The sequence below is a fragment of the Scyliorhinus torazame genome, chromosome 13, assembly GCF_047496885.1.
Source record: "Scyliorhinus torazame isolate Kashiwa2021f chromosome 13, sScyTor2.1, whole genome shotgun sequence".
NCBI lineage: Eukaryota > Metazoa > Chordata > Chondrichthyes > Carcharhiniformes > Scyliorhinidae > Scyliorhinus > Scyliorhinus torazame.
Genome location: NC_092719.1, coordinates 108,848,038 through 108,871,186, shown reverse-complemented (window position 1 = coordinate 108,871,186; position 23,149 = coordinate 108,848,038). Strand labels below are relative to the sequence as shown.

General features: G+C 49.0%; 1 protein-coding gene across 1 annotated transcript in view; it reads right to left on the bottom strand.

Annotated features, from left to right (window-relative positions):
• Positions 1-7,333: 7,333 nt before the first annotated feature.
• The window catches only part of grm2a (glutamate receptor, metabotropic 2a), a 528,341-nt gene continuing 512,525 nt past the window's right edge, over positions 7,334-23,149 (bottom strand). Inside the window, exons 4-6 of the mRNA XM_072472038.1 lie at positions 21,107-22,170; positions 14,656-14,830; positions 7,334-13,906 (exon numbers count right to left, since the gene is read on the bottom strand). Of these exons, the coding sequence (XP_072328139.1) occupies positions 13,833-13,906; positions 14,656-14,830; positions 21,107-22,170 (1,313 nt within the window). The 3' untranslated portion in view covers positions 7,334-13,832. The remainder of the gene's footprint in view (positions 13,907-14,655; positions 14,831-21,106; positions 22,171-23,149) is intronic.

Here is a 23,149-nt window from a genome sequence, read left to right as displayed (position 1 = left end):
TGACAGGACTGGCTCCGTCTGGGTCCACTCACGGATCTGTGATGCCGTGACAGGCAAGGTGTCCATAAAATTTAGGGTTGCGACCACCTCACCGGTCGTGGGGGTCGACATGGGGCCGGTCGATAAAGGCAATCGGCTCAGTGCGTCGGCATTTGCTATCTGCGTACCTGGTTTGTGCTCCAGAGAATACTCATATGCAGCAAGCAACAAAGCCCAGCGCTGGATCCGTGCAGAAGCAATGGGCGGTATTGGCTTATCCTCTCTGAAGAGTCCCAGCAGGGGCTTATGATCAGTCACGATAGTGAAATGGCGGCCATATACATACTGGTGGAAGCATTTCACCGCGAAAACCACTGCCAGGCCCTCCTTCTCGATCTGCGCGTACTTTTTCTCCGCTGCAGTCAATGTGCGGGAGGCGAAAGCTATCGGTCGCTCGGCCCCGTTCTCCATCTTGTGGGACAGGACAGCCCCAATACCATACGGGGATGCATCACATGTGACGAGCAAGGGCTTTCCCGGATCATAGTGGGTTAGTAACCCAGACGACGACAATTGTTGCTTTACCCGCCGGAAAGCGGTTTCTTGCGGCTGACCCCAAACCCAGGTGTGATTTTTCTTTAGCAGCAGGTGCAAGGGGGCCAGCGTAGTTGCCAGATTGGGGAGGAACTTCCCGTAATAGTTTACAAGACCGAGAAAAGAACGAAGGTGCGAAGTGTCAGTCGGGGTGGGGGCATGTTGAATTGCACGCACCTTCTCTGCGACGGGGTGCAGACCCTTGCGGTCCACCCGATAGCCTAGGTAGACTACTTCTTTTGCCTGAAATACACACTTTGTGTGACGTAAACGGACTCCGGACTCCGAAAGGCGTTTAAGGACAGCCTCCAGATTTTCCAAATGCTCTTGCTCCGATGTCCCTGTAATCAACACGTCATCTAGGTAGACAGCCACACGTGGTAAACTTCTCAAAATGCCCTCCATAACACGTTGAAAAATTGCGCAGGCAGAGGATACTCCAAAGGGCAACCGTGTATATTCATACAGGCCCCGGTGTGTATTAATTGTTACATATGGCCGGGAGACAGGGTCCAGCTCCAACTGCAGGTAGGCGTGACTCATATCTAATTTTGTGAATGAGAGTCCGCCTGCAAGTTTCGCGTAGAGATCCTCTATGCGAGGCATTGGGTATCGGTCGAGTTGGGAAACTGTATTCACTGTAAGTTTATAGTCGCCACACAAGCGAACTGTGGCATCTGGCTTCATTACTGGTACAATTGGTGCTGCCCAGTCAGCAAAACGGACGGGCCTGATAATACCCAAACTCTCCAAACGAGTGAGCTTCCCTTCTACCTTCTCGAGCAAATCGTAAAGCACTGGGCGCGCCCGGAAATAGCGCGGCGTGGCTCCTGGTTCAACTTGGATACGGGCTACGGCCCCTTTTATTTTCCCCAAACCAGGCTGGAATACCTCTGGGTATCGTCCTAGCACCTCAGTCAACCCTCCAGAAACTGTTTGGAGGATGTGCTGCCATTGCAACCGCAAATGGCGCAACCAGTCCCGACCCAACAAGCTGGGCCCATGGCCACGCACTACGATAAGTGGGAAACGCCCCTCCTGGCGTCCATAGACAACAGGGGTCATTGTAGTTCCTGCAATGTCCAGTGGTTCCACCGTGTAGGTGGCCAACCTGGCCTGTGAGTCAGTTAATGTAAGGGTCTGTATACCCTGCTTGATGCGGTCGAATGTCCTCTGGGCGATCACGGAGACTGCTGTGCCAGTATCCAACTCCATCTCCAGCGGGTGGCCATTGACCCGTACTGTCACCTTAATGGGGGCCACACGGGGAGCTGCCACACAATGCAGCTGCAGGCAGTCGTCCTCCGTCTCCACGTCCTCAGGAGTGGTCGCCGCAGGTTCATCCACATGGAAGGTACGGCCTCTGGGCTGGTCCCAGTTACGGCCCCTGGGCTGGTCCCAGTTTCGGTCGGAACGACGGCGCCTCTGGCGTCCTCAGGACCGCTGTCCGCGACGGGGTCGGCGCCGACAAGTCTGACACGGACATGGCTCCTCATCCATTGGCTCTGGAGAAGGCTCCCTTCGGGGAGGAATGTCCGATGGCCACTGGCGTCGGTCCGGTCGTTGCCTCGCTCAAGGTACCGCAGGAGTGCGGGGGGATGTTTTTGGGCGGAAAGGGTTGCACCCCAAGGCATGCACTTCCATTCCCTGTAGCTCCTGTACTCCTCGCTCTGCGCTCTCTCGGGACAAGACTATTTGTATTGCCTGTTGAAAAGTCAATGTTGGCTCCGCTAACAACTTTCTCTGGGTGGCCGCATTGTTAATACCGCAAACCAAACGGTCGCGTAACATTTCTGACAAGGTCTCACCATAGTCACAGTATTCCACAATCCCGCGTAGCCTGGATAAAAAAATCGGCAAGGGATTCTCCAAGGGTCCTCTCAGCGGTATTAAACCGGTAACGCTGGACTATCGTGGACGGGGTTGGGTTAAAGTGTTGCCCCACTATATTCACAAGTTCGTCAAACGTTTTGGTGTCCGGCGCAGCTGGGTACGTAAGGCTCCTAATCACCCCAAACGTATACGGCCCACAGGCGGTGAGAAATATGACCACCTGGCGCTCGTTTTAAATGATATTGTTTGCCCGGAAATAGCAACGCATCCGTTATGTGTACTGGTTCCAGCTTTCCAGCGCAGCATCAAAAACATCTAAACGTCCGTACAGAGGCATGGTATAATAGAAAACAACTTCCAACCTGTATCCAACAAAAATCCAGGGAGGTGGCTTCAGCAGTGTAGACAGCTATTCACTTTTACCTTCGTCGCCAGTTTTGTAAGGGCCCCGAAGAATCCAGCACGAGTTTTAAGGATACAAAATAATAACGTTTATTTACTATAACAATATATACATAACAGTAACTTCCCTTGCTACCTTCTCCTTCCTCCTGGTTCCTGGACTGGCCAGCTTATTTATACAAGGAGTTTCTCCGCCCCCCTCATTGGGGAAGTTCATACTCCCATAGGATTGTGGGATAGTCATTAGTCCCCAGCCAATCGTCAGTAGGCAGGTTATAACAGTATCCTTTTAGGCTCATTCACTGGCCGTCAATCAAATTGAGTCAGCACTGATGCCAGCCAATGGCAAACACCAGCCTAAAACTGCACAGTCTTCTGGAAACTGCATGTTTGAATTAAAGGCTGTTTCTTTAAGACCTGCTTTGCCTTTAAGTCACAGGTCAATCTCCAAACCAGCCCAGGCTTACGCTTAATTCAAAGACACAGGTCCATTAATCATCCTTGGATCAAAATGTCATTAGCAAAAGGGAGTAGGCAGGGACCCTTGCAATTGCTTAACTGGTAATTGTAAACTATACTCCTGTGGTGTTAGTTTAGTTTAATGTTGTGTTAATAATAAAGTTTGTTTTAATATACCATATCCCTATTTGTGAGTGGGATCACTCCTAGAGTGAAGTATTCTTTCCTCACAGTTTACAACTTTATACAAAGTGATTGGGGTTCCTGTCTAGTATCATAGCAAAGGTTGGGATCTGGTCTGGGATTGTAATACATCTGTAAAGATGGATTACAACCCTCTAATCCGGTGTTCTACAAACTTTTTTTCCAGGGACCCATTCGGGACCCACACCGGCTGACCTTTGTGACTCATGTCAGCCGACATTCGCGACCCTCACCGTCTGAACTTCACGGCTCACTGTGTTTGCTTACCTTTAATGCGACATGTGAGCCTGCTTGGTTCTCATAATCTCACTTGCTTTGTTATTCAATGTTACTTTCTGAACAGGCGACATGGTGGCACAGTGGCTAGCACTACTGCCTCACAGCGCCATGGATCTGGGTTTGATCCTGGCCCCGGGTCACTGTCCGTGTGGAGTTTGCACATTCTCCCCGTGTCTGCGAGAGTCTCACCCCCACAACCCAAAGATGTGCAGTGTAGGTGGATTGGCCATGCTAAATTGTCCCTTAATTGGAAAAAATAATTGGGTACTATAAAATTATTTTTTAAATATTACATTCCTGTGGGTTGTTCATCTCCGGTCCTGGAGCTTACACCAGTACTGCTTCATCCTGCCACTGACTCTCCTGCGAAGTTCTCTCCAGCAGATTCAGTTGTAAGATCCTGGCCTGTTTGTGTCCCTGGCCCTCCTCCTTTGTCTAAAAAAAAATCACTTTCACCTGGTCCATCTCAGACACTTCCCTTCCCTACCTTGATCTTTCTGTCTCCATTTCAGGCATTAGACTGTATCGGAGAGACCAATCACAGACTGGGTGATCGCTTTGCTGAGCACCTTCGATCTGCGTGCATTCAGAACCCTGACCTTCCCGTTGCTTGCCATTCTAACACAAGACCCTGCTCCCATGCCCACATGTTTATTATTATTATTATTATTTTTATAATTATTATTATATTATGTCTGTCCTTGGCCTGCTGCAATGTTCCAGTGAAGCTCAACGCAAACTGGAGGAACGACATCTTATCTTCCGGTTAGGCAGGCTACAGCCTTCCGGTCTCAACATCAAATTCAACAGCTTCAGATGATTAGCTCTACCATTCCTCGACCTATTTGTTTTCATCCCATTTCATTTTAACTGTCTTTTACCATTTATTTATTTCTTTATATATATTTAACCCCCCCCCCCCCGTGTCTTATCCACCTTCTTTACCTTTTCTCCCCTTTGCTTCCCCCTTCCCCTCCCCCACATCTACATCTGTCACAGTTTACCCTCTGATGTTAGTTTCTCTGTTGTTTGGTCTTTCGCACCTTTTGTTCTCTCTGGGGACTGCCATTAGCATTCTTTCCCCTTGCTTTCTGTGGCTATTAGCACCCCGTTTCCCTGGGTTTCGACTCATCTTTCATTCTCTCACTCCACAGTTTAAATATTTCCTACTTTCTGTGTCTTATAGCTTTGACAAAGGATCATCTGGACTCGAAACATTAGCTCTTTTCTCTCCCGAAAGATGCTGCCAGACCTGCTGAAATTTTCCAGCATTTTCTTTTGGTTCAAGATCCATCTTCAGTTCTTCACACAGTCCTGTTGCTTGTTTGCTAGCAGCTACAAAGCAGAGGAAGCTCTCCTCAGTAATTATGTGCCCAGTGTACCTGATGTCAGTGTACCAGGTGTGTGACCTGCTCTCTGCCGCTGCTTCTGCTGGGAAGAAGCTCCTGGGACAGCTCGCTGACACACGGGGGAAGCAGTCTGCCCCGCTGGGCTCCGGGCCTGCACACTGCTACATCTGGCTGAGGGGGCACACATGTGCAGGACGGCAGGCATTTTTCAACGCTGGTCGCAGCCGGCATTTATAAAAGCCCGTCGCGATCGTTGGGCACTTCTTCCTATGATTGGGAACGCTGCGACCAATCACTCCCCGACCCTTCTGACACCCGCCTGCAACCCACCCATGGATCGCGACCCTGAGTTTGAAAATGTTCCAATCCTTCAATGGCAGCAAAATACTGTAGATGCTAGAGATCTGAAATACAGAGTGCTGAAAAAGTCAGCAGGCCATAGAGGCCTACAGCACAGAAAAGGCCTTTTGGCCCATCATGTCTGCACTGGTAAATAAACAACATCTAAGTATTCTAATCCCATTTTCCAGCACTTGGCCCAAAAGCTTACCTTGGCATTGCAAGTGCACATCTAAATACTTCTAAAACGTTATGAGGGTCTCTGCCTCCATCACACTTTCAGGCAGCGAGTTCCAGTCTCCCACCATCCTCTCGGTGAAAAGGTTTTTCCTCACACCCCCTCTAAACCTCCTGCCCCTTGCCTGAAATCAATCCCCCCTGGTTATTGATCCCTCCACCAAGGGGAAATGTTTCTTCCTGTCTACTCTATCTATACCCCTCATAACTGTATACAGCTCAATCATGTCCCCCTTCAATCCCCTCTGCTCCAAGGAAAACAACCCCAGTCTATCCAATCTCTCTTCATAGCTAAAACTCTCTAGCTCATTTTCATTTTTCTCAGGCAACATCCTGGTAAATCTCCTCTGCACCCTTTCCAGTGCTATCACATCCCTCCTATAATGTGGATTCCAGAACTGCACATAGGACTTTAGCTGTGGCCTAACCAACATTTTACACAGTTCCAGCATAACCTCCCTGCTCCCAAAATCTATCCCTTGGCTAATAAAGGCAAGTATACCATATGTCTTCTTCACCTCTTTATCTGCCTGCCCTGCTACCTTAGGGACCGATGTGCATGCACACCAAGATCCCTCTGATCCTTGGTGCTACCCAGGGTCCTGTCATTTATCATGTATTCCCCTGCTTTGTTTGTCCTGCCCAAATGCATCACGTCGCACTTATCTGGATTGAATTCCATTTGCCACTGATCAGCCCATCTGACCACCCGGTCTATATCTTCCTGTAATCTAAGGCTATCCTCCTCACTATTTACCACCCTACCAATTTTTGTATCATCAGCAAACTTACTGATCAACCCTCTTACATTCATGTCTGAATCATTTATACAAACAGCAACGGCCCAACATTTATCCCTGCGGGACCCCACTGGACACAGGCTTCCAGTCAGAAAAACACCCCTTGACCATCCCCTCTGCTTCCTGCCACTCAGACAATTCTGGATCCAATTTCCCAAATTTCCTTGGATCCCATGGGCTCTAACCTTCGCTATCTGTCTCCCATGTGGAAGCCATGCTGAAGTGCAAGTAGACTATGTCAAGTGCATTGCCCTCATCAACACACCTGGTCACCTCTTTGAGGTTTGGCAGCACTGGTGGGGCGAGAAACAGCGTTCACGTTTGAGTCCAATATGACTGTCCTTGGAACTCCGTTAACTCTGTTTCTCTCTTTTCAGGTGCTGCCGGAGCTGCTAAGCTTTTCCAGCACTTTCAGTTTCCAGCTCTAATCCTTCACCCCAAGTCACTAATAAATATGATGAGTTGCTGAGGCCCCCGTTCCAATCTCTGGGCATCACTACTTGACACATCTCATTAATCAGAGGATAATTCCCATTTGCCATCTTCTGCCACTCACACAACTATCAACACTCCCAAGATTACCTCCACAATCCATGTACATTCATTTGTGTTCATAGTGTCTTGTAATAATAATTTAATGCCTTCTGTAAGTCCATGAAGAGAATAACCGTGGACATTCCTTTTAAACACCACGTTGGTGACCTCCACAGAAAAAACTAGACGGACATGTCCAACCCTTCACAAATTCACTGACGAATCACCACTGATGACCAAAGTGCTGCCGTACACTTTGTCCTCCCTGCCATTACTTGTGGTTTCAATGTGTACAGGTTGCAAAATAAATCAGCAACTAAGAGGTTTTTCTCACTCTGGTTTTTATTCAGCACCTTAGGTTTTCAAATACCTACAAAATATGAACTCAGTTTAAAAAATACACAAACACTTTTAAGTTCTCCAATAAAACATTCAGCACTGATTCAGTACAGTTTTTAATTAGCATTTTGGCTTTTTGAAAACTTTACAGTGAATGCTCCATTCAATCTATAACAGGATGCATTAGAAACCTGGTGGGTTGCCCTGGAGACCCTGACCTTGGGAACACTGCAAACAAACACCTTGTGATGTCCTTCAATCTGTCCTTCAACCTGTGATGTCCTTCTGTGATTCTGAATCTCCCTTACTTACTACCTTGGTATCCATAATATACAAGGTCACTTTGCTATCCCCGGCCACACTGATGTTCCTGATCTTAGTACCCCTGTCCATCTTGGTGCGTTTGGCACTCTTTGGGTTTCCTTGGGCAGGATTCTCCGTCCTGCCAGCCCCGTTTTCCGGTGCAGCGAGCCCCCGCTGGCAGCAGGATTCTCCGTTCCCTCAGGCATGTGTGCGCTGCCGCGAGGTGGAGGATGATCAAGTGTGATCAAGAAAGCTGTGAATTCAATTGCATCCACGATCTGAGCACAAAATCCCAAGTTGAAGCTCCAGTATAGTGCTGAGGAAACCTGGGGGAACCTGTGTTTACATAATACCTTGCATGGCTTCAGGGCATCACAAAGATTTCATAGCTACTAAAGGCTTAATTAAATTAGAAAATTGTTGCCATGTAGGAAAGGCAGCATGGTAGCTTTGTGGATAGCACAATTGCTTCACAGCTCCAGGGTCCCTGGTTCGATTCCGGCTTGGGTCACTGTCTGTGCGGAGTCTGCACATCCTCCCGTGTGTGCGTGGGTTTCCTCCGGGTGCTCCGGTTTCCTCCCACAGTCCAAATATGTGCAGGTTAGGTGGATTAGCCATGATAAATTGCCCTTAGTGTCCAAAATTGCCCTTAGTGTTGTGTGGGGTTACTGGGTTATGGGGGTAGGGTGGAGGTGTTGACCTTGGGTAGGGTGCTCTTTCCAAGAGCCGGTGCAGACTCGATGGGCCGAATGGCCTCCTTCTGCCCTGTAAATTCTATGATAAAAGCACTGCGACTAATTTGTGCATAACTAAATTCAAGAGGCAGCAACAAGATAAATGTTAGTTGATGGATTAATCTCAGGAGGGCACTGGGTGAAATACCTCCTATTCCTCAAATGGTGCCATCTGATCTGGGAGAACAGCGAGAGCTTTGGTTTACTGAGGAGGCAACCAAGAAACAGCACTTTAATAGTGCAGCACCCCCCCCCCCCCCCCCCGGCCGCCCCCAAACCAGTACTGCACTAGAGTATCGGCCGAAATGAAATGCTTAGTCCTGGGATGTTGGTTTAACACAACCTTCAAAGAGTGCTACCCACTGGGCTATGGCTGAGAACAAGTAACCCTGCAGATAAGATGTTAAACTGAGGCCTATTTAGCTGTTCCAGTGCTATAGCTGAATGTTAAAGATCCCTTTGCACCATTTCAAGAGCAGAGATTTCTCTGGGAACAAAGGAACAGAAATAGGAGCAGAGGTAGGCCTTTTGAGAGCTCAACTAACCTCAACTTCACCTTCCCACCCTATCTTCATATTGCTTGATTTTCTTAGTCCCCAATTGTCATAAACCCCACGAGGATCACGGGGAAACTATCATTGTTCTCTCCATGGAGTACAAGCTCACCAGTTAGGGGGCAGAGGCCACCCACCTGGGGCTCGTTATGAGCTAATATAAAAGCAGGCCTAAAACTGGGGCTAGTGTGGTTGGCCTTCCAGCTAGGATTGTACTGGGAGTGATATGCTGTGTTATGCAGACCTTTGTAAATAGTGTAAATAAATCTATGTTCGTTCACCCCAGCCTCGTCATTAAGCCAGTAATCTATATATTTTAGCCTTGAATATATTCTTTGACTGAGCATCCACATTTCTCTGAGGTGAAGAATTCCAAAGGTTCACAATCCTTTAAGTGAAGACCTTGCTCCTCATCCTAGTCACCCAAAACAGATTAACTGGTCATCCAGCTCCTTGTGATTTGTTCAAACTTTGCTTTGTGCAAAATCGTTGCTACGATCACATACAGCAGGATTCCAAAGAAAAAAGCACGGGAAGCACTTTGAGATTGTTTCCAAGAGGTGTAACCGGCCACTTTGATGCCTCTGATTCTCACGGTCTAGCTGCCAGCTAAGATGCCCCCAAAGTCTTTGGCTATCTTTCTGACACTGAGATTATTTGATCTCTTTGCCGACACAAATGTTCCTGATTTCTTAGATCTCAACCACTTGCATTTATACAGAAACTTTAACATTGTGAAATGTCCTAAAGGGTTTTACTGGAGTTCCCTCAAAGCAAATCTGACACTGGACCTCTGGGGACATTGACCAAAAAAGCTCGGTCAAAGAGGCCATTTTGAAGGAGTGTCTTAAAGGAAGAAAGAGAGGTCGGGCGGTAGAGAGGTGGAGAGATGTAGGGAAGAAATTTCAGAGCTTGGTGCCTCGACAGCTAAACGTGCAACTTTGGTGGAGCAATTCAAATTGGAGATGCTCAAGAGGCCAGAATTGGAAGATATCTTTGAGAGTTATGGAGCTGAAGGACGTTACAGAGATAGGGAGGGGTGAGGCCAATGCGTGATTTGAAAACAAGGATGAGAATTCTAAAAACAAGGCATTGTTTAACCAGGGCCCAATGTAGGTTAGCAGGCACAGGGATGATAGGAAAATGGGACTTGATCCACATTAGGATATGGCACCAGAGCTTTGGATGAACTTAATTTTATTTTATTCAGGAGCACATTGAAATAATCAAGACCAGAGATGGCAAAATCATCGTGAGGGTTTCATCCGAGGATGGGCTGAGGGAGGAGCAGAATCGAATGATGATGTGAAGGCGGAAATGAGCGGATTTAGTGACGGGGAGGACATGTGGTTGGAAACTCACCTCAGGATCAAATATGGCACCAACCTTCATGACAGTTTGGTTCAGAAAGTTGCCAGGGAGAGTTGGTTGTTAGGGAGCAGGGTGTGGTTGGGGCTGAATACAATGCCTTCAGCATTTTCCCAATATTTAGTTGGAGGAAATTTCTGATCATCCAACACTGGCTGTCTGAAAATGCAGAGACAGTGGAGACGTCGAGAGAGATGGGGTAAGCTAGATTTCAGTGTCGCCTGCCAACGTGTGGATGATATCGCTGAGGAGCATCATGTGGATGCGAAATCTGTTGTCACTCTGCTGTTCCCAATCAGGGGTGGCATTCTCCGACCTCACAACCGCGTGTTATTCAGCCGTAGGAGGCGAGGCGCTGGTTCACTGGCGGCGGAATTCACTGCTTAAGCCGCTGTCGATGGGAACTCCCATTAAAACCACCCCACACCGCCGGGAAACCCGTGGGCAGGTGTGTGCTGCCAGCGACATGGAGAATTCCACCGCCAGCAAACGGTCAGAGAATTCCGGCCCATGTTAATATCCTGACTTGAACTCCTTATTCTCCCTGGCCTTTCTGACACCCTCTATCTCCTTGATGTCTCTGAATGTTTGGGTGTCTCTGAACTTCCTGTGAGTGATCCAGCAATTCGGGTAGAAGTGGACTTTCTGAATTTCTTTGAAGCTAAAGGTTTCTGAATTGCCTTCCTTCATTCTCAGAGACAGAGGGGAGGGTCATTGATATTGATTGTTACTGACCACCGAGGTGAAGGAAGCATTACATATTCACTGCACGAGCAAATTGTGTTTTAATTAAAGCTCTTTGCTAAAAATCTGTCTGGAATGTTGTATAATTGAATAAAAGTTTCTAAACACTCTAATATTCCTAATCTTGCTGGTCTCTCCAGCTAATTTGGCTGCTTGTCAAACCCTTGCTGTTTGCTATTCCCAATCTTTTGGAATTTCTCCCAGTTTTAGATGAAACAGTTTATGCTGGATTCACTGATTTTATGCTGTCCGTGTCAAGTGAACCACTTAAAACACCGATATAATGTAAACAAACAATTTGATAACTTATACATATAATTCTAACCACTGTTAAGTTTCAAAATAAGTGACGACCCCTTTTGTGTTAATAGCAACCAAATCCAAGCAATTAAACTACATATTCCCAGACTCTCTGCACCCACATTCTTCTATTAAGACAAAAAGTACAAAATATAAACTAAATTCTTCACAAATTCTGTTACAACAACCCTGACTACAAAAACGAGAAAAATATTTCAGCAGCATCTCTAACTCAGTCTTATTATCAAAACTCCTTTCTTGTCTTGAATACCTTCTGATCATACCATGGATTGTTGTTGTCTTTGCTTATTGTAGCTGCTCAACATGTAGCATCACAGTATCTCACAGCATAGAAAGAGGCCATTCAGCTCCTCATGTCTGTGCCAGATCTTTCAAAGATCCAGCCAATTAGTCCCTCTCCCCTTCTCTGTTCCCCAGCACTCTCCAAATTCTTCCTTCTCAAGTAGATATCAAATTCCCTTTTGAAAGCTTCTGTTACTCTGCTTCCTCCACCCCTCCAGGCCATTCTTGTGCTCACTTGAGACTGAGCTTGTCAGCTCGTGTGAGAGTTTATGGGCAGTTTCGTGTTGAGGAGCTACATCCGCTGGAAACTGGGTTACAATTGTTCGAACGCCTTGAGGAAGAGGAGTCAAAAAGATGAAATGGCAACATTTAAAATGTAAGTGGCTCCAAATTTACATCCATTGGCTGGTGTGGAAGGGAGCTGGACGATTTAGTGAGATCTCACTTTGTTCTCCTTGGAGCAGAGAAGGTTGAGGGGGGATTTAATATAGAATTAAACAGTGAGAAAGTTTCATTGAGTAGACAGGGGAAAACTGGTTCCAGGGGCACAAGGATCAGTAACCAGAGGACACAGGGAGACTGGGTTACTGAATGTATTCAAGGCTGAGTTCGATAGATTCTTGATTGACAAGCGAGTCAGAGGTTATGGGGATACAGACAGGGGCCAAAATCAGATGACATTATCAATTGGCTGAGCAGACTCAAGGGGTTGAATTGGCCTCCTCCTGATCCTAACGCTTTGTGCTTGGAACATAGTTGGTAAAGAAGCCAATGAGAATGTTTTAATGCAGTGAGTTATGACGATCTGGTACGCACCGTCTGCAATGGCGCTGAAAGAAAGTTCTAGAGTAACTTTCTAAAGGGAATTGGAGAAATACTTGCAAAGATTTGTGTGGAAATGGAGGGAGTAGGGAATTGGCACTAATTGGATAGCTCTTTCCATGAGCTGACACACGCACAATGGGCCGAATGGCCTTCTTCATTGCTGGATGTCCTACGATTTTATTCCATGATTTGATCCCCATTCTGGACTGTTTCAGCTAATAGCAGCCAGGAAAGGAAAGAGCATATGAGAACTGGCCTAGTTTAGGGAAGAGCAAAAGTAACCGAGGATGCTGGACCAGTTACGATCAATTGAACTTGGGTACATCAGATGAGGACAGAATGGAGCTCGGCTGTGATGCCTGCACAGGGTGACTACACCCAACACCACGCACTCATTAAGAATGAGTCCATGGCTATACGACAGGGGAGCTGACTCCAGACAAGAGCTACGCGGCATCTGGATGGGGATTTTCACAGCGAATCACAATAATCTCCCATTAAGATTCTAGAACCACCCAGAACAGAGACCATCCTGCCTGTGTCTGCAATCTGATAAATCCCATTCCCCTGCTCTTTCAATTCTTTTCTCTTTTCAAGTATTTATCCAGTTCCCCTTTTGAAATTTATTAAAATGTTCTCCCGGTGCCCATTCAGGCAGTAGATTCCTGATCGCAACAACTTGCTGCATAAAATACTTTCTCCTCATCTTCCCACTGGCTTGTCAAGCTTACACTGTTTGGTTGCTGAACCTCCTGCCAAGGGAAGCAGCATCTCCCTACAACAGCTTGGAAATCCCACAATCCCACATGATAAAGGAGGCATGGAACTCACCATGGATAGGCTTTCCAACTCCTTCCCAGCACATACTGGAAAGCTGGTGGGAAAAGAGTGGGAAAATTTGGCAAATCCGGTCGTTGTGAACCAGGGTCAGCTTCCTCAGGAGGCAGAGCCAGTGTGGGGTGGGGGGTATTTTTTAGACAAGAAAGTTTGACACCAGGGAGTCACTAGGAACCTCTTAGCTGCCAGAATTTCATATATTGTTGGGATCTACTTGATAATAATGTCCTAATGACTCCACTGACCTGGTTCTAACCTAGTAGTGGTTACGAGTGACTAGGTTACACTATTTATTAAAAAAAACACTTTATTTACATTAATTACAATACACATACTAATTCACGAGAAGTCCACTTATTAAAAACCTTTTATACATTTAACATAATAACCAGTTTTGTCACTTTTATTTGTACATTTCTCTGGAGGAGTCATGGCAAAGGGAGCTGGGGGGGGAGGGGGGGGCGTGATTAGCAGGTGAGGAGGTTAGTGGCAGGGAGACAGGCCTACATCCAGTCTTCATAGTGACGATGTCGTGGAGTCCACGATCTCTCGCCCATTACACACAGTCGGTACATAGTGCACGGCAGAACCTGCAAAGAGAAATGACAAGGTTTAGCTCAGCGACACCTCCTGTGGGCTGCCGTGCACTGCCATGACAACCAGCAGTTACGGCAGCTTGGCAACACGTACCATCACCAAAAGCAACAAAGCACAATGTCAATTGGGAGCTTCATGCACACGGCTGGGGGAAGATGCTGCCTCGCAAGGATTGCCATATGAAGGCATGCCAAATGAAAACACCCCACCAAAATGGATTGTTTGCTGAATGTCCGTCATCTCTCCTACATAGAAGGATGCAAACACTGCTGTCCCTGCGCTTATCGGGGCCCACAAGCTCTCTGTATCTGTGCATATGTTGGACACGTGTGGTGATAGGAGGGGTACAGTTGTCATCAGTATCCTCTCGCTAGACCCATGGAGGGAGAAATTCAGACTTGTTTTCTCTGTCCCCACAAATGTATTTAAATAGCTTGTCATTTGGACTTTTAAGTGTGAAGAGTGCTCAATGGGCTGTAAGGTCCAATGCTCAGGGAGGGCTGAGATTGACACACAAAGGGACCATACCCCAACATAAGTCAATCGTACAGGGAGAGGGACGAAGGAGGTTACTGGTGTAGGGTGAAAACTCTCACAATACGAGCACTTCCGGTCATCCATACACATGTAAACCATTTTTTAGACAAGTACAGAGGGAGCATCAGGTAGAGGAGCAGTGGGAGGGTTAATCCTCTCTGTGAGAGAGGAGAAAATCCAGCCTGAGGCAGGGGGAGGTACTCACCGTGCGAGTGGACAGCTCCTGACCCAGTCACGCTGAAGCGACTGGTCGCCACCCGGTGGGTGACCACATTTTTCTGAGGCTGGAAAAGGATGATGTGGATTTTGGGGGCGAACAGACAGCCCAACACGACGGAGCCACTCAGACTAATGGAGATACACATGGTGGTGGTCTGGACCTGCGAGGAGAGAGAGAGGGAGAGCGTCAGATCAAAACAAGGACTCCCTTCGGACAGTGCTGCTCACTAAAACCCAGGCATATCTCCATAAGACAGGCCAAATGCTTAACTGGATCCATAGAATCCCTGCAGTGCAGTAGGAGGCCATTCGGTCCATCAAGCCTGCACCAACCCTGCCAAGAGCACCCTACCGATGCCCTCTCCCCCCACCCTCTCCCTGTAACCCCACCTAACGCGCATATCTTTGGACGGTGGGAGGAAACTGGAGCACCAGGAGGAATTCCACACAGGTATGGGGAGATTGTGTAAATTCCACATTGTCACCCAAGGCCAGAATCGAACCCAGATCCCTGGCACTGTGAGGCAGGAGTGCTAACCACTGTGCCGCCCCTAGAGCCAGACTGTCTATTCATGGAGATGGGAATGATGCCTTGCCACTTTCCCAAAGAAAAGCACAGAGTTCTCAGCGTTATCTCCATGGCACATTTAACTGGTCATTTATTTCATTTCATCTGTGTGGGATACTACTCGGAACTAAACTGGTTTGTGTATTACCTGAAATACAATATTGCCTACACATCTGAAGCAATTAATTGGCTGCAGAAGACTTTGGAATGGTCTGGTAATATGAGGGGTGATCTATATGAACTATATGTAACTCCAGTGACTCATTAAGCCCCTAAGATGTGTCAAACCTAAAAGAAGCTACCATCTTCTCACGGCAGCGAACGAATGGCAATAAGTGCCAGCCTTGCCAATGTTGCCTTACCCCCCGAGAATAAATGAGCAGAAATAGATAAGTCCAGGCCTTTCCTTTTAAGGTGAAATCCCAGATCCGGTGAATGACTCAGCGACACCTAACCCATGACAACTGCTGCCTTCATTTCACTTCTACACGCAAAATGAATAGTTCATCCATAGTATGTATTATTAAATAGTCAGATATGAATAAGAACAAAGAAAAATAATTATTTATAGTTATAAAAATCCAACAGAATGTCAATTGGCAGTGTTCTTTATGCAGCTCAACCTGACTCATTGTGACGACAATATTATCAGTCACGGCGGAGATCATTGTTTGATGATTAAGATGGTGACGGTTATGGTTCCAGCTTAAAGAAACATCTCTTAAAGCTCTTCAAAGTTTGCCAATGTCTGTTAGCTCTTCAACATGTCAGCAATATAGTGAGCATGACCAGAATGGTCACAGATAGAGAGGGACAAGGAGAAAGGGGAAGATGGGGATGGAAAGATATAGATGATCCTATCAAGTCAAATATAGGGAGAGGGTAGAGGAGGTCGCAGGGTTCATTCAAGGGGAAAGGGCAGAGTTCATAGGTCATTAATGGGGAGATAGTAAAGGCGTCACAGGGTTGTTCATGGGGAGAGAGTAGAGGTCACAGGGCCATACACGGGGTGAGGGTAAATGAGGTCACAGGGTCATACATAGGGAGAGGGTGGAGGAGGTCACAGGGCCATACTTGGGGAGAGGGTGAAGGTCACAGGGTCGTACTTGGGGAGAATGTAGTGGAGGTCACAGGGCCATACTTGGGGAGAGGGTGGAGGTCACAGGGTCGTACTTGGGGTGAATGTAATGGAGGTCACAGGACCATACATGGTGAGAGGGTGGAAGTCACAGGGCCATTCACGGGGAGAGATTAGAGACGTCACAGCAACATACACGAGAAGAGGATGGCCGAGGTCACTGGGCCATACATGGGGAGAGCGTGGAGGTCACAGGGTCGTACTTGGGGAGAATGTAGTGGAGGTCACAGGGTCATACCTGGGGAGAGGGTGGAGGTCACAGGGTCGTACTTGGGGAGAATGTAGTGGAGGTCACAGGGTCATACATGGGGAGAGGGTGGAAGTCACAGGGCCACACACGGGGAGAGATTAGAGACGTCACAGCAACATACACGAGAAGAGGGTGGTCAAGGTCACTGGGCCATACATGGGGAGAGGGTAGAGATCACAGGGTCATACATGGGGAGAGAGCAGCATGGTGGTGCAGTGGTTAGCACAGCTGCCTCACGGCGCCGAGGTCCCAGGTTCGATCCCAGCTCTGGGTCACTGTCCGTGTGGAATTTGCATATTCTCCCCGTATTTGCGTGGGTTTCGCCCCCACAACCCAAAAGGTAGGTGGATTGGCCACACTAAATTGCCCCTTAATTGGAGAAAATGATTTGGGAACTCTAAATTTTGTTTAAAAAATACACGGGGAGAGGTTGGAGGAGGTCACAGGGTCGTACATGGGAGAGGGCAGAGGTCACAGGGTCATACATGGGGAGAAGGTAGAGGTCACAGGGTCATTCATGGGAAGAGGGTAGAGGAGGTTACAAGGTCATACATGGGGAGAGGGTAGAGGAGGTCAGAAGATCGTACATGGTGAGAGGGTAGAGGTCACAGGGTTGTACATGGGGAGAGTTTAGAGGAGGCAACAGAGTTATACAGGGGAAAAGTTAGAGGAGGTCACAGGGTCGCACATGGGAGAGTGTAGAGGTCACAGAGATGTACATGGGGAACGGGCGCGAGGCGAGTGATAAGCTTGAAAATTGGAGGTGGGCTTGGGGTGCTGATCTGGGGAGAGAAGCAGTTGAGGTTGATTTAAACCCAGAGAGAATGAAAGTGAGGTGAAGCCGATGGAAATAGAATCAGGAATAAAACCGGAATGAATTAGACATTACCAGAATCAGTAGCAGCACATGTAAGTGAATGGTAGCAGAATGAACCCAGTGACTGTGTAAACACCATGGGCGGGATTCTCCACTCCCACGCGGAAGTGGCTGAGCCGTCGTGAACGCCGTCGAGGTTCACGATGGCACGGAACGGCCCCGGTCAAGACCGATTCAGGCCCTGACAATGGGCCAGGATCGGGGCCGCGTCATCTACATGCGCCAGGCCTTGTCGCCCGCGTAAAAGTAGCGCCGCATAGATGACGCGGCCGGCGCCACATAACGGGCGTCATCCGCGCATGTGCGGGTTGGCCGGGGCCATCCTCTCTCAGTCCGCCCCGCAAGAAGATGGGGGACGGATCTTGCGGGGCCGCGGAAGGAGGTCCTCCTTCAGAGAGGACGGCCCGACGATCGGTGGGCACCGATTGCGGACCACCCCACATTCCAGGTGAAGCCCGGTGCAGGATCCCCCCTCGCCCCCCCACAGGCCGACCCCCCAGCGTTCACGCACCGCCCACGACTGCAGCGACCAGGTGTGGACGGCGCCGGGGGGAACCCGCCGTTTTGGCCTGGCCGCTCGGCCCATCCGAGCCTCAGAATAGCGGGGGTGCCGGAGAATCGCCATTTTCGGTGTCTCCGGCGATTCTCCGGCCTGCGGCCCGCGAAACCCGACCGGGCCGTTCCCGCCGCTTGGGAGAATCGCGGGAGGGCGTCGGACCGGCGTCCCGGGAAATTTTGGCGGCCCAGGTGATTCTCCCAACCGGCGCGGGAGTGAAGAATCGCGCCCCATATATTCCCCAGTGGGACTTGTTCAGATTCAGACGGATGAGATGAAATTCTCCTCTGCCAGCTGATATTAGGGTCGCACGGGGAGATTATCCCGGGCAGTCCTGCCAGGTATGGAGTCAGATAACAAAAACAACTTTGCATGACTTGGCAATTGTGCTCAGAGAGGCTACAGGACAGCTCGGGGTCTGATAAATGTAAAGAGATGGCCACACCAGTACGGCATGATTGTTCATTGATGCAGCTAAGGGGAAGCTAGGTAGGTCCATGGAGGCAGAGTGTGCAGGGCAAATGCAGTGAGGGAGTGAAAGGAATATCAGGATCTTCTGATGGGGTGACTGTGGTAAACCACTGTATTATATTGTACTTACTGTTCTTACTGTTTGTTACAAGTCTGGGTTTGTCCCTGCTGGCTCCGCCCCTCAGGCTCAAGTATAAAGGTAGCTGACCTCCAGCCCTGCCCTCATTCTGGGACCGGCTGCCAGCAGGTGTCTTTTAGCTGACTAAAGCCAGGCGGGCAGGCCCATGGCCTTCTTCTCCTGTACCCTCCAGGCCTCCGAAATTCAACACTCCTCTGTCAAAAAGGAAGCTCAGGCCATTGTGGAAGCTGTGCGACATTGGAGGCATTACCTGGTCGGCAGGAGATTCACTCTCCTCACTGACCAATGGTCGGTGGCCTTCATGTTTAACAATACGCAGCGGGGCAAGATCAAGAATGACAAGATCCTAAGGTGGAAAAACGAACTCGCCACCATAATTATGATATCTTGTATCGACCTGGGAAGCTCAATAAGCCCCCAGATGCCCTATCCCGCGGTACATGTGCCAGCGCACAAGTAGATCGACTTCGGGCCCTCCACAATGACCTCTGTCACCCGGGGGTCACCCGTTTTTTTCATTTTATCAAGGCCCGCAATCTGCCTTACTCCATCGAGGAGGTCAGGACCACAACCAGGGAATGCCAGGTTGGCACGGAGTGCAAACCACACTTCTATCGGCCAGACAGAGCACACCTGGTAAAGGCCTCCCGCCCCTTTGAACGCCTCAGCATCGATTTCAAAGGGCCCCTCCCCTCCACTGACCATAATGTGTACTTTCTCAACATCACTGATGAGTACTCACGTTTCCCTTTCGCCATCCCGTGCCCTGACATGACCTCTGCCACAGTCATCAAGGCCCTGCACGGCCTCTTCACCTTGTACGGTTTCCCCAACTCCATCCATAGTGATCGGGGTTCCTCCCTCATGAGTGACGAGTTGCGTCAGTACCTGCTTAGCAAGGGCATCGCCTCAAGCAGGACTACCAGCTACAAACCCCGGGGGAACGGACAGGTGGAGAGGGAGAACGCGACGGTTTGGAAGGCCTTCCTTCTTGCCCTACGGTCTAGAAGTCTCCCTGTCTCCCGCTGGCAGGAGGTCCTTCCCGATGCGCTCCACTTCATCCGGTCGGTCCTGTATACCGCCACCAATGCGACACCTCATGAGAGGATGTTTGTCTTCCCCAGGAAGTCCACCTCAGGGGTTTCGCTCCCATCCTGGCTGACGGTTCCAGGACCCATCCTCCTCCAGAAGTATGCGAGAAGTCACAAATCGGATCCCTTGGTCGAACGGGTCCTTCTCCTCCATGCTAACCTCCAATATGCCTACGTGGCACACCATGACGGGCGGGAGGACACAGTCTCCCTTCGGGACTTGGCACCCGCAGGTTCCCCAGCGACCATCATCAGTACCCCCGACTCTACACTGTCTCTCTCCATTACTACTCACGACTCTACACCGTCTCCCTCCATTGCTACTTATCCGGAAGACGACACGCTCCTGGATACGCAGGCCTCAACACTTCATCCGACACCAGTGTCCTCACCTAAGTCGGGACTGAGGCGATCACAGCGGAAGGTCAAAGCCCCCGACAGACTCGATCACTTCACCCCCGCCGGACTCTTTTTTAACAGAGGGTGAATGTGGTGAACCACTGTATTATATTGTACATACTGTTCTTACTTATGGTACTTACTGTTCTTACTGTTTGTTACATATCTGGGTTTGCCCCTGCTGGCTCCGCCTGTGGCTCCGCCCCCCCGGGCTCAAGTATAAAGGTAGCTGACCTCCAGCCCTGCCCTCATTCTGGGACCAGCTGCCAGCAGGTGTCTTTTAGCTGATTAAAGCCAGTTTACTCTTCCGACTCGCGTCTGTCGACATTGATGGTGCATCAGTGACATGAGGTTAAATGAAAGGGGATCTGTGAAGAGCTTAAACCCTAGGACACAATTGGCATTTTTCTGTTTATTTTCTGCTATAAATGTTATGTAATTCTTCTCAGGATTAGAGCTGTCGTGCATTGGAGGGTGAAATGGAGGAAGCTTTACTCTAATACCCGTGGCTGTGTTGTCCATGTGATAAGAGTGTTCGATGCTCATGCTGGGTGCCTGAGAAAGAAATAGACTCCATTTCCCAGCACGAACGTGCCTCATCTCAACTAGCACACAAATCCAAACTCAAACCAGGATCCCGTTGAATGCCCATGGTGGGAACAGGATAGAGGAAACGAGAGAAAACCAGGACAGGGGGAGTGATTGGTACTGTGATGGAAGGTGGGCCGGCCGGCTACTGGACCTTGGGGACCATGAGGATTTGTAAAAGATTAAATAACCCGTGGAAAATCAGGGCCAAGTTTGGCTTCAGGAACTATATGGGGCAAAAATGAGAAATGTTGCTAAAGTCTGGGGCAGCTGGTAAGTAAGTGCTCAGCAATCAGACTTTAGGGCCGGTTTAAGTTTGGTTCCTTAGTGGTAGCTTAAAGACCTTGGCACATTGCTTACCCGATAGTCGCTGGAGGTGACGTAGAAGATTGGCAGGAAGGCTAGCCAGATTATGCATGTGGTATACATGGTAAACCCGATGAACTTGGCCTCGTTGAAATTCTCCGGGCACTTCCTTGTTTTAAAGGCATACACAGTGCAGAGCACAATGAGAACCACCGTGTACGTCAGTGAGGTGAGCATGCTGGACTCCTTCGTGTTGCACTTCAGAGTGACAATGTCCCGTTTCTCGGGTGTTGTCTCCTTTCTGGTGCCGGGCGTTTCCACCACGAGCCACACGGTGACGACAATCAATTGGCAAGAGATCAGTGCCAAGCAGATCACTACTTGGGAAGTCGGGCTGATGCAGCGCGGCCTCTGTGTGCCGTCTTTGACCCCGTTAAAGATTCTGGCGATGCGGTTCGTCTTGGTGAGGAGGGCCGAGTAGCAAACTGCGAAGGAGGATCCCAATCCTAACCGGCGCAAGGTACATACTGTGGTGGAGGGCTTAGCGATGAAGATGAGGGTCATGCTGTAGCACATCAGAACCCCGATGAGAAGGATGTAACAGAGTTCGCGTCCTGATGCCTTCACCACTGGGGTGTTGTTGTTTTTAACAAAGATTCCAAACACACAGAGCGTTGAGATGAAGCCAAGGCAGGAGATGGTGATAGGACCAATGGCCCAGGCATCCTCCCATTTGATATACTCTTCTGGAAGGTCATAGCAGCTGCTGAGATCCTCAGTAGGCCATCTCCCAGGCTCACAATCCATGCAAGTGAACTCATCATAGAGGAACTCGTAAGGATGGCAGGGAATACAGAGCCAGCAGCACACATCTCCTCGCTGCATACTCTTGGCTTCATTCTTGGCACAGGGGTCACTGCACTGAGAAGTGGGGATGGATGAATCGGCCCAGGGAATCAAGCTGGTGTTCAACGTGAGATCTTCTCCCCAGTACCCAACTTTCTGATAGGTGTATCTCCCACCTTTCGACTGGTAATTTAAGATATTGTACCGGCCAATCCCATCTCCAAATGTGTCAAATCGGATTTCACTCCTTGTATCTTGAGGTCGGAAAGGAGCTGGGGAGAAAAGAGAAAAGGATTGACAGGGTCTCTGAAGTAAATTAATGCAGTGAGGTAACAGGATCAAACGAGCAAACACAGGATCAGACTGTAGGTAATGGGATTCTGGCCTTGTCAAAGTTCATCGCACCGTCCACCTACTGGAGGTGCACAGTAAGATGTGTGTCCCTGGAAATAAATGCAAATAAAGATGAGATTCCTGTTCTATCCTTCACCACCTGACTAAACAATCAGAAGGACGAGCACTACCTGAATTGTCTCCTCCACACTCGCCCTGGGGCACTGAGGCAAATTGTCATGCCTGACAAAGTGCCTTCTGCTGATATCAGCTTCCTCACCACAGAACTAGAATCGATTCTAGGTCTTGGCTTGTGATCTGTATCGCTCAGCTCCACGGTGAGCAGCAAGGTGATCAACTCTCGGAGGATAATTTGGGGGGTGCTTTGAAGGGGGAATGGTGTTGGCGAGAGTGTGATGGGCAGCTGCCAAGTCTCTGAGAGAGGGGTGGGGGTAGGGCAGTCTGTCCTTGGCCCAGGCTGGAGGGCTCGTAGCCCTCATCCCAGACACCTACTGGAACACAAGTCACCAACCTGCCACAGTTGACGTATGTGCAAATAGCTACCCTGCTCAGCAGATGAAATCTGGGACAATATGCATCCAGGATGACCTGACTTGGGACGCCGGAAGAAAAGGAAAATTATGGGACAGTCCCAGAAAATCTGGGATAGTTGATCACCCTGGATTTACCAAGTGAGCTGCTCAGGAGTAACTGTTATCATGTCCATCCCTCACCTGATTGACCTCACGGCCCACTCCATAGAACCCCTACAGTGCAGAATGAGGCCATTCAGCCCAGCAAGACTACACAGACCCTCTGAACGAGCACCCCACTGAGTCCCACTCCCTGCCCTATCGCCGTTGCCTCACCTAACTTGAACATCTTTGACTCAGGGGGCCTCACTCAGTCTTCCTATGT